General features: G+C 35.6%; 2 protein-coding genes across 2 annotated transcripts; one reads left to right on the top strand and one right to left on the bottom strand.

Annotated features, from left to right (window-relative positions):
• Nucleotides 1-826: 826 nt before the first annotated feature.
• Nucleotides 827-3,155, bottom strand: LOC101310684. Its single transcript, XM_004295860.1, has 6 exons — nucleotides 3,125-3,155; nucleotides 2,631-3,034; nucleotides 2,200-2,421; nucleotides 1,958-2,011; nucleotides 1,601-1,843; nucleotides 827-1,063 (listed from the first exon to the last, which is right to left on the bottom strand). Exons 1-6 carry the CDS (start codon nucleotides 3,153-3,155, stop codon nucleotides 827-829), a joined length of 1,191 nt encoding a protein of 396 aa, XP_004295908.1.
• Nucleotides 3,156-5,378: 2,223 nt separating this feature from the next.
• Nucleotides 5,379-8,243, top strand: LOC101300705. Its single transcript, XM_004294471.1, has 7 exons — nucleotides 5,379-5,413; nucleotides 5,520-5,722; nucleotides 5,857-5,913; nucleotides 6,034-6,285; nucleotides 6,813-7,022; nucleotides 7,353-7,585; nucleotides 8,229-8,243. Exons 1-6 carry the CDS (start codon nucleotides 5,380-5,382, stop codon nucleotides 7,581-7,583), a joined length of 987 nt encoding a protein of 328 aa, XP_004294519.1. The 5' UTR covers nucleotide 5,379; the 3' UTR covers nucleotides 7,584-7,585; nucleotides 8,229-8,243.
• Nucleotides 8,244-11,649: the final 3,406 nt, after the last annotated feature.

The following is an 11,649-nucleotide window of genomic DNA, read 5'->3' as shown; positions in this document are numbered from 1 at the left end:
CAGAATTACGACTTGCCAAATTTGCAAGACAATCTTACAACTGTTGAGCAAGCATTTAGTTGTAGTGGCCAAAGTAGAATCCATTGGAAATAAGAAAAGAAGCTTAAGATTTTATGAATTGTAAGAAAGATTTGGAAAATGACAAAGGTAACCAATTAAGAGGCCTTATATTGGACACAGGCAACAATTCTTCAAGGTTGGACTTGCATTATGCTAATCAAACAATGAGAGACCTTAAACCAATCAAACTTGAATTTATATAAAAGTATACAAGTAAAATAGCAAGATCTTGTTACCATTCCCAGTTAACAGTTGAATGAATAACTTAAGCAAGAATCTTTACTCAAGTCAAAAACTCAATACTCGCTATATGCATTGGCCAAATAGCGTACCTTTAATAGGTTCTCCTCTTTTTATGTTTCAACTGCTTCATAATATGCAATATTGCCTCTTTCAATGATGCCCTCCTATCTTCTTTGAAGTTCCATAGTTCATTAAGTGGATACCTACCACTAGGATTATACTCATTCAATTCCAGCAAAGCAGTTGACACAGCTAGATGAACTTCAACACCAAAATCGTTCTTTAACTTTTTCAGTTTTTCATCTTCTTCATTAATAATTTCCTGTGGGCGTACCGGCATCCACAATGTCAGTAAATCAATTTCCAGAAACACAATGGGCAAGAAAAGGACCATTAATCAGATGCCTTCCAATAAATTAAGAATTATAACATGAATAGTTCTTTAATTGGAAGTACAAACATGAGAAGTAAAATCCATATAGCTAGCAGGAGCAATGAAACTAGTGTCAGCAACAATATTATTCTAATCACCCTTAAGGAAATTGTATACCTTATAATGCCCAAAGGAAGCCGTGCTAACTTTGAACGGATGCCAGTTTGGATCCCCAATATATTTCTCCCAAAGAGAACATAGTTCTGCTGCCCTTACATTTATTTCTTCTGTGGGATATTTTCTCTTGCATGCAGTCTGAAATGTCCTGCAGTCAATCCCTCCCATTCTCTTGAGACGAATAAAAGCACGACTTGCTGATTCCCATCCCTGCAAAGTACAAAATTTTACTCAAACCTTATGACTATACTTGTTATCATATTGAAATGAAGCATCATGATTGATGCATTGACGACTGAGCAGCAAAGAAAACATGAAGCTAAAATTTGATGGAATCTCCAACCATAAAAGGAACATGTTCAGAAAATCAGACCAAATCAGAAAGCAGTCTAAACAGTTGAGTTGTATTTGGGACAGTTGATAAACAATTTTAATGCTGGTCTAACATCAATGGATTAAAGTTTCTAAATACATGTGATTAATTCCAGAGCCAATGTGTAAGGTCTTTTAACTTCCTAGCATTTCAGTTAGATCTGTATAACACAAGGTAACTAGTTTAGAAGATAATGAAAAACTATAGAACAGATAGAAAAAGATCACACAACAGCTAAGCACGGAAAAAACAAATGAAAATAGTTGAACCCTCTCTTGGTTCAGACCTCAACTGACTTCTATGCAGAATTGAGTCCTCAATCAAATTTATAATTATTGCATATGCTTTTGAGTTAATGACAAATGCATACATACTCTGATTAACTCTGTACGAGCCTCCTGCAGTTCAGTGTTGCTTTTGAGCTCCTTTACAATAAGTGTATTGTTAAGAGCTTCAATATCGGCCAGCTCTTCTTCCTTCTCCTTTAACTTATTTTGAATTTCACCTATCTCATCATGCTTGTCCTCATGAGACTCGTCCTCATCTAACACCTCCTCAGCCTGATCCATGTGATCCTCCAATTCAGTGATCTTCTTCCGGAGCTCCTCATTTTCTTTCTGACATCCGCTCAATTACCAAAACCAAAATTTAAAAATTCTAATTCGTATAAGCTTGATGTAGAAAGTTTCCTAACTAGACAAGCTAGTTTTGGAAGTATATTGAAAACATACCTTTTGTTTTAACAAATTTTCAGTAGCCTTCACCTGGTCAAGATTAACCCTCTCCTGTGAGAGAGAAGGGCAAAGCTTTAGTTATGAAACAAAAATTTCCTAGAAATCAAAAGATAAAAATTAATGGTAGTACTAATTGTTTTATTTTAATCTTGTGATGCTCGAGATCTTTCTTTTGAGCTTCAATCTGCTCAAGCGCCTTCTTAAGTTCTTTCGTTTGAGCGTCTTCAATCTTCTCAAGCTCTCTTCTGGGATTCACTATGCTCAAGCTTATTCTGAATCTCTTTCATCTGAGTTTCACTCTGCTCAAGCTTATTCTCCAGATTAAGATACATCTCTATCCAGGCCTTATTCTCACGTTCAATCTTGTCCTCATGAGACTCGTCCTCATCTAACACCTCCTCAGCCTGATCCTTGTGATCCTCCAATTCAGTGATCTTCTTCCGGAGCTCCTCATTTTCTTTCTGACATCCCCTCAATCACCAAAACCAAAATTTAAAAACACTAATTCATATAAGCTATTAAGCTTAATGTAGAAAATGTCTTAGGTAGTTCTGGAAGTATATCGAAAACATACCTTTAGTTTTAACAAATTTTCAGTAGCATTCCTCTGGTCAATATTTATGAAACAATATTTTCCTATAAATCAAAAGATAAAAATTTATGGTGGTACCATTCGTTTTATTTTAATCTCGTGTTGCTCGAGATCCTTCTTTTGAGCTTCAATCTGCTCAAGCGCCTTCTTAAGTTCTTTCTTTTGAGCTTCTTCAATCTTCTCAAGCTCTCTATTCTGGGATTCACTCTGCTCAAGCTTTTCCTGAATCTCGTACATCTGAATTTCACTCTGCTGGTGCTTGTTCGCAGCAGTAAGATACATAACTACCGCCTCTAGCCACGCATCTACGGTTTTCTCATGCTCTTTCATGGCGACTTCACTTTCCTTCAGCTTTTTGTGCATTTCTTTCTTTTCAGCCTCAACCTCTTCAAGTTTTTTCTGAAGATCATTTTGCTTCTCTTCAGAATTGGAAAGGACTTTGTCTTGCTCAAGAGAGTCTCCGGCATTTTGTTGCAGTTTTCCTAATTTAACCATATGGACAGAAGAAAAGTAGAGTCATTGCTGTAGGTCTTCAAGTAAAATCAAGACACATAAGATTAATATGCACTCACCGATATCCATTTCTTCTGCTCTGTGAGCCATTTTGAAACCTGATATCCTGAAAACAGTAATAATTAAAAAGTCCAATGAAGATGGTGCATGATTTGTGAGCCATTCATACTATCCTATCTCTTCAAAATCAAATCAACTAAAAATGGTGACACGCGAGATAATCATGATGTTTCATGATAGTAAATGTAAATCACCTGTTTCCATTTTCCCCAGTACCAACCCTGTGCCATGAATAACACGTCACCACCTGTATTTTCATTGACGACGACCTAACTTCCGTTAAGTCAGTTTATTCGTAGTATTGAGAAGAAAAAAATTATTCATCTGCTTAGTTCTCTACTTCACTTCCTTTCTGGAAATCCACCCTAAACCCTAAACCCTAAACCAAACTCATACTACTAATATAAAAATTATGACAGATTGTTTCCTTATATACCTGGATACTAATAACTCGATGTGTTATTGAAGAACCCAGAAAACCTACAATATCTGATTACTTTCCTTATTCCCATTAATTGGAATCTCAGATGAAAAAGATTACGCAAGGGCTATAAGCCTATAACCCACCCCCAACTTAATTCAATCCAAATCAAGTGGTCGAATCCCCGCCGTCGTGTTCGCTAAGCCGATTGGAATTGGTGTTTGATCTGATGAGGGTTCCGAATCAGAGGTGGATGTTAGAGTCGGCCAAGTCTGGCAGAGAAAAGCAAAAGAAGACGAAGAAGAATAAGAAACGGAGCGGGAGAATGTGAATCTTCATATTTCGTCTGGGCTCAAGCTATGGGAAATAATACTTCATTTATTTATTTATTTCAGCAATAGTTAACAGAGTTAGTAGGGAGTGTTAGGTTAGTGATTAGGTGTCAGATTCTTTATTCGTGGCACAGGGTACATGGGCACAGGTGATTCATGGGTTGCAGCAAGTGCAAATCTTTTTTCTCTGCCATATCCTGCTGCAGATAGATTCTTCTGCAAAAACCAGTGTGCTTATATCAAGTGACGCAATAACGAAGAAAAGTTTGTACACCGACACCAACTTGAATCTTCCCTCGGCCACAAACTCACTTACATTTGAAATGAAGAAGTTTTGAAAATGACAGATATAATCATGATGTTCATTTAATATATTGTCGGTTGTTGGAAAACCCAAATAACTTTTCTTTGCCGCACTGGAGAGAGATTCTTCTGCAAAAACCATTTTTCCTCTAAAATAAAAAACAAAAATTAAAATCTTTAAAAAATTTATGCTCAAAATTCAACCGTTTCTCTATTTTTAAGATTTAAATATTTAATATAATAATAAAATATATTATATTATTATTAATTATAATAAAAATTATTATATATTTTATTATAACAATAAAATACCTAATAAAATATTCTATTGTTGTCTTAAATTCTTTGAAACACGTAAAAAATTAAATTTTAGGAAAAAAATGCTTTGCTGCAAATTTAAGGAATGAAGACTTCTCTTCCTTCTCCATCTCTATTTTGGGGAATGAGATAGGAAAACTGTTGGACCTAAAAACAGCTTCCCCAAAATTAAGAAATTCAAGAAAATGAGAAAGCTGTTGGAGATGCTCTTATATCATGATACAATAAGGAAGAAAACCGTTTTTTTAGGCAAAAAAAAAGACCCATGGGGTTTGGTCCAGTGGAAAGCATGTTAGGCCTGCTTGTTGGACAAATGTTACAGTGACACTCCTGATAATAGAAAGTCATTGGTTCGATTCTCCGCAAGTGAAAAACACCTCATGGGAAGAGACCATACCCATGTTGTTCCAAGCCTTGGAGTAGTAGTCCCACCCGACCATATTTTTGTAACCAAAAAAAAAGAAATTGTAAGAAAAAGAAATAGATTTAGTGACCTTAAAAGGCTTTAAACTTTCATGAGGTGAAGATATGATATATACGTGTATGTATCTATATATTGAACTATAGAAAAGTTGATGTTTGAGTTATCTTGCTATTTATAATCTTTCGGAACACTGAGGATTGATATGGTTTCTGGTAAGTATAATCTTGCACAGTACTGATCTTGCATGCTTTTTTGTTTTTTCGTATGCAAAAGTTCAGGCTCAGTCGTCTGAGATGTCCATGTTCCAAAATGTTTGGTTCCTTACTTTCAACATGAGAGTGATGAGACTCTCCCTAGCTTTATCTGCATGTACCTTGTTTGGTTGATTTGAAGAGATATTTACATGTTCGTCCGATTGTTTGTTGCTGCATGTCTTCAGGATATCAGAGTTGAAATATGTCTCACAGAGCAGAAGAAATGGATGATATTGGTGAGTCCGGATTAAACTTATACCTTCTCTTTGATTCTACTTGAGCACGCTTCACGCTTGCACCCGGCAATGAGTTCATGACTTCTCTTTGATTTATATGGTTCAGTAGGAAAACTGCAACAAAATGTTCGCGACCACCTTGAGAAGGCCTTTTCAAAAGCCCAAGAGAAATACAGCGATCTACGGACAAAGCTTGAACAGAGTGAGGCTCAAAAGAAAGATCTGCAGAAAAAGCTTAAGGAAAGTGAAGACGCAAAGAAAGATTTCACCAAAAATCTTGAGCAGCGAGAGAAGAAACTAAAACAAATGGTATTATCTTTAATTTTGATCTTTTGATTGTCTATTTCTCTCCTTTGTGTAATAATCTAGTGTCCATAATATGATTGCCAGAGATATTCTTAGGAATTATATATTGTTAATTAGCTAATACTGGCCCTTTTTAGGAGGAGAAGCTTAAGCTGGAGCGAAAGAAGGCCAGTGAAAATTTGAAAAAGCAAAAGGTATGTTTTTTTTATTGAGTTTCAGAACTAGCTAGGACATCTCTTTCATACATTTGTTACATCAGGCTTGAGAGATCGAGTGGTTTGAAATTTGGTTTTGGTGACTGAGGGAAATGGCAGAAAGCAAATGAGGAGCTCCTGAAGAAGATCACTGAATTGGAGGGTCGCATGGATCAAGATCAGGATCAGGATACAGAGGTCTCAAATGCGGATGAGTCTGAGGATGAGGCAGATGAGATGGTTGTAATTCGAGAAAAGTTAAAGGAGAAGGAAGAAGAGCTGGCCGATGTTTTAACTCTGAACAATACACTTATTGTCAAGGAAATAGAAAGCAACAATGAGCTACAGGAGGCACGGCAAGAGTTAATCAGAGTACGTTTGTATATGTATGGTTTTGAATTTGAGTGTGATTTTCAAAGTGATCAAATACAAGAAGCTTACTCTATGCCTGAAAATGCATTATCAGTTTATCACCAACTTAACTAAAGGCATGTAATAACCTTAGAAAATTGATTGAAGGAGTCGATAAAAGGTTGAAAAAGTCTGTTGAGGTCTGTCATTATAATCTCATTAGCTTTTATTTTTAACATTTTTAACTAATCTATTTGCCTTTTGTGTTTAGTAGATCCAACTGTACATAATGCAACAAAGTAAAAACATACATGGTCTGATATATTGAATCTCATGGACCATATGAAATATGTTACACATTAGCTTTGGGCTTTAATAACATTATATCTAGAACCTTTTTAACCTGTTGATGATAGGGCAGTAGGATGAGTCATGTACTCTGAACATGTTCCTTTATTGTGGCTCAGTTGTTATTGCATCGGTCATATTCTTGCTTGTCTATTATAATTACTAGTCATATGGTTTGAGTATACTTCTGTATCTTGCAGGGATGGGAATCAACAAGTCGTGCTTTTATTGGTGTCAAGAGAATGGGAGAGCTTGATAGTAAACCATTTCAGACTGCATGCAGGAGAATTTATTCTTCAAAAGTAGCAGATGACCATGCAGTAGCACTATGTTCTCTATGGGAGGCTCATCTTAAGGATTCAAGCTGGCATCCATTTAAAAACAGCACAGATTCTTTAGGACATTCTAAGGTATACATATCTAACAATGAGATAGAATGGTATTCTAGGTGACATAGTTTTGGTCTAACTAGAGTATGGGTTTAACTTCTCATGTTCATATATCCTTTCGATAAAAGAAATATTTATGTCATTGTTGCTAGTGCAGTAAATCATCAAATTTTCATTTTCTTGCTCCATACAGATGCTCAACCTATAGGATTCTTTCATGTTTAGTAGAATTGTATGGCCGGAGGAACACCATTGCACTGATGTCCAAATAAATGACATTATTTTTCCACATTGTGTTTCTTGAAATCGATTTACTAACATATTGGATGTGGGTGGTATATATGTACACAGGAAATTGTTGACGATGAAGATGAACAATTGAAGAAGTTAAAAGAAGAGCTTGGCGATGAAGTTCATCTAGTTGTCACAACAGCTTTACTGGAACTAAATGAGTATAACCCTAGTGGCAGGTATACAGTTAATGAGCTATGGAACTTTAAACAAGACAGGAAGGCGTCACTGAAAGAGGGAATATCATATCTGATGAATCAGTTGAAACAAAAGAAGAAAAGAACCAGATGAAGGTATGCATTAAAATTTTACGTAATATGGCCAATAATGTTGGGCGAGTATTGAGTTTTGAACTTGAATAATGATTATACTTTTTCATTCAAATGCAATCTAGGAGACTAGGAATGGATAATAAGATAATATAGAGTTACTTGTATATATCCTCCTAAATTTTAGTTTGATTGGTTTAAGGCTCTCATTGTTGAATTAACATAATTCAAGGCAAACTTGAAGCATTGCTAGGTGCCTAACTATGTTCAATATGTGGCCTCTATTTAAATGGTTATCTATGTCATTTTCGGAATCTTTCAGCATATTAGAATGCATAAAATTATAGGTTTCTTTACTCTTTTGCACTAGAGTTCAGTTGGCCCCTCTGATTTCAACTGCAACTCAAACTGTATGACCTTTAGTCCTTCAATTTTGTAAAATGAGATACGTAATTCTGTCTTCTACTTCAAAAATTGGCATTATTCATCAGCCTGTTGTTTTAAAATTCCTAGGGGACAATATGCATGGTTCTGTAATTAATTCTCTGAACATAGTTCTTACTTCTGTAGAACTGAAGGAAACTTTAAATTTATTGTTAACCACTGATTGATGCTTGCTGATCTCACACTAGGTTCTGACCTCAATTTCTTGTCTTGATTTCATAAGGGGTTGTCTTGAGAGTGATGGCGCTCAAAGGAATCGCTAAGCTGCTATACTTTCCTGCTAGAAAGCTATTGGAGTTGTTTCGCTGAGCCTGTTTAACTGTTTTTGTTGTGAATCAAGCTGTTCTTGTGTAGTTTTGTGATCCAACTCGTGGAAGTCGGAAACATTCAGTATGCAGGGACTTGGGAAACAATCATTTTGCTGTGACAAGATTCGGATAGTTTCATATCAAACCAACTTGTTTGGTCACCATGACTTGAGTGACATCCGCTTAAATATTAGGTCAAGTCATTGATTGTGTATAACTGTTTATATTAGTACTGATTGGGGACAACAGGAACCTTGCTCGGCCTGGGTGCAGGTAGGTCTGGGCTTTGTGTGTGTTACTAGTGGGGTTACAGGCCCTAATTAGCCTAGGCCCAGTGTTTGGCTTTAGGTGGTCAGTTTGGGCCTGTTTCGAGCTTAAATTACTAACATTTCCACTTTTCCCTGGAACCAAGATATTAATACAAGAATATGCAGGTAATTAATAGTGAAAAATAATGACAGAAAATGGTCTGTAAACAATTTTCAAAAATGACTTTTAAAAATAAAATAAGAAAATGAGGTTGTTATGTTTTATTTTGAAAATGTATTTGGTAATTTATTTAGGGCTGGGCTTGGTATGGTTACCGACAAAAAATTCCTAAACCGCCTATCGTACCAATTTCCGGCGGTTGGGAAATTCCGATGCCACAACCTACCGACGAAGTCAGTATCCTGACAGTTGGGTATACCGAACTTTCGGTCGGTAGTGGTACAACTGGCTTCCAACCGAACCTGCAAAAATAATGATTCAAATTCATTGTAAAAATCAAATATTTTGTTGTGTTTCTGAAAACTCAATGCCGACTTCATCATTCACAAAGCTCAAGCTTCAAATCTCGATTCCATAGCAAAAGATAATCAGAAGTGATTTCATATAAAAAAGAAGATAGAAATAAAATCACAAACCTTGTTTTTAAACTTCGAAACCTCTATGTTGCTTCTTGACATCCTGGCATCCTGCACCTAATTTCGAGTCTAAAGCTGATCAAACAAATCTTCAATGACCCCTAGAAGACAATTGAATTAGCATCAAAAGAACAAACCCAAGCCAAATGGACAAATTAGCATCAAAACACATAAAGACATAAACAAATCAAACAATGGATCGACAAAGCCATCACCATCACAAGGCAGAAACTATTGAACTAAGCATATCAACCAAAATTCCAATTACATGCCGGAATTAGAGAGGAGAAAGAGTGGGCTTTGATCGATGGAAGAGAATTTGGAAAAGTGGGCTTTGATGGATGATGGTGATGGCGGGTGATGGTGATGGTGATGGTGATGGTGGGAGAAGAAGAAAGAAAGGCTAGGTGAAGAACTGCAGATGAAGAACGGTGAGGAGAGAAGAAAAGAATTGATCGAGTAATAGGGTTGAGAATCTATTTGATGTGTTAAGCACTTGTTTTGACTTCTGTAATATAATAAGTTTAGCTTTTGCATATATTATCAAGAAGAGCAGTTGCTCTAGTGGTTGGAGGCAAGCCTCTTCATGCACGAGGTGCTGGGTTTGAGTCCTAGCTCTTGCATAGTGGCAAATATTTTGTATTTAAAGGCGTATATACGTACGTCGGTTGGTACGGTATACCGACGGTATACAGAAATGACGTACCGTAGCCGAGCCGAGATACATACTTGGTTCGGCTCAGCCGAGCCGAGACTCTTGGTTACCGACTTTTCGGCTACCGATTGTGTTGGCTCGGCTTGGAAGTCGGCTGGCTGGTTTAGCTCGGCTAAAAATGCCAGCCTTAAATTTATTATGAAAAATATTACGTATTTTCTAAGTTAGGAAAATGGAAAAGTGAAAGATTCATGCACCAACTCTTTCACTGATATTCTTCTTCTGGCAACCCATGAAGCTCCACCTCTCACCACACCGAAGCTTCTCTAACTTTAGAAGCACTACCCTTTGATAACTAAGATCGCAGTAGAAATATGGGTTGAACGAAATTAGTTAACTGAGTTTCTCCATAGATGTGATTTAAGGTCTTGTGATTGTGATTGAATAAAAGCTTATTACATATATATGTTCCTTAATACTATTGTTTTGGGGTATGAATGAATCCAATAGGACACGAATGAACAAAATGCAGCCAGACCAAACATTGATTAGTTTTCGTATGAATTTAATGAATCTGCTAGCTGCTAGTGCTTTGATGAGTTACTTCAGACTTTGTGTTCATGCATTTGTGTAGAGAACGAACTTGTTTTGAACGGACACATTTGTTAGATTTAAATCATTTGATGGAGTGTTGGTTTCTGAGCACTCTTGCTTCAGTTTAAAAAAATGATTGTGTTAGCGAATGGTAATGTTTTGATACTATATAATTATATATACATAGATCTTGTTTATTATTCATGAGATTTTCAATTCGTTTTGATATTAAGCTTGCTTGAGACGAAGTTGAGGTTGAAGGAGGTCGGTAATGTGGTGATCGTGTTACCATGTTTTGAACCTTTGATTTTTATTTATTTTTTCTATCATTTTAAGAGGAGGGGCATTGAAGGAAGTTTATAGAAAAAGATGAACAAAAATAATTTGGGTACGTATATCTAGTAACTGAGTATGTGTGGATAAAATTTCTCAAAGTAAAAACATTGAATTAATGTTTTCAATTTTTATTTGTAAAAATTAAAAATATTTTTATTTATTAATTTCAACATTTTCAGAAATATGTCTCACCAGATATATTTTCATCTCGTTTTTATTTTAAAAAATAAAAATATAAACATGAAAATGTTGCGAAATGCCACTTTAATTTCTTTCATTATTTTTTCTACAACTCTATGTGTATCTTTAGTATGAAAATCGTTAAGACATTCATAAGTGTGATTCACCAATTATGAATTTGAACGGTTCATGTTTGATAAATTTGATTCATCAATTAATTTGATCTAGTTTGTTACCTTAATAATCACCGAATTAACTGAAAATTTGTATGACTGATCTACTTATATAAACCTAAAAACTGAACAAATGAGATGCCAATATATAATAAAAAAATAAATATTTTAAACTATAAACTAAAAAAATGCTAACTTTAAATGTCCTTACTAAAATGGCTCCCTTTTCGGTATCTCTTCTTCCCTGTATCAGAAATCTGGAAAGCAAAGAAAATATAACTATCTGATAGATATACTGTTTTTAGTGGCCTGGTCTGCGCGTCCGTTGTTGCCAAATGGTCTCTTGTTTATTACCGAAAAAGACATGGTCTCTACTCTCTATATTCAGTTTCCGCCGACAGCTGTACGTTTTCTGTTTTCTGCCTTTGTGTTCTTGCTGCACGATGAGAGACAACACTCCAAAGAGCTGTCTCTGTCCCCTTTTTTTTTTTTT

This window comes from Fragaria vesca, linkage group LG3 (genome assembly GCF_000184155.1).
Source record: "Fragaria vesca subsp. vesca linkage group LG3, FraVesHawaii_1.0, whole genome shotgun sequence".
NCBI classification, from domain to species: Eukaryota; Viridiplantae; Streptophyta; class Magnoliopsida; order Rosales; family Rosaceae; genus Fragaria; species Fragaria vesca.
This window is presented reverse-complemented; position numbering and strand designations above follow the sequence as displayed.

What these genes read in the sequence shown, in the direction of transcription:
- LOC101310684 (XM_004295860.1), bottom strand. Translation starts at nt 3,155, where the DNA reads ATGGCTCACAGAGCAGAAGAAATGGATATCG. An exon ending in AGATTAAAATAAAACGAATG is followed by an intron (nt 2,422 to 2,630) that starts GTACCACCATAA and finishes AGGGGATGTCAG; the next exon opens with AAAGAAAATGAGGAGCTCCG. An exon ending in AAAATTTGTTAAAACAAAAG is followed by an intron (nt 1,844 to 1,957) that starts GTATGTTTTCAA and finishes AGCGGATGTCAG; the next exon opens with AAAGAAAATGAGGAGCTCCG.
- LOC101300705 (XM_004294471.1), top strand. Translation starts at nt 5,380, where the DNA reads ATGTCTCACAGAGCAGAAGAAATGGATGATATTG. An exon ending in AGAAGAAATGGATGATATTG is followed by an intron (nt 5,414 to 5,519) that starts GTGAGTCCGGAT and finishes TATATGGTTCAG; the next exon opens with TAGGAAAACTGCAACAAAAT. An exon ending in ATTCTTTAGGACATTCTAAG is followed by an intron (nt 7,023 to 7,352) that starts GTATACATATCT and finishes ATATGTACACAG; the next exon opens with GAAATTGTTGACGATGAAGA.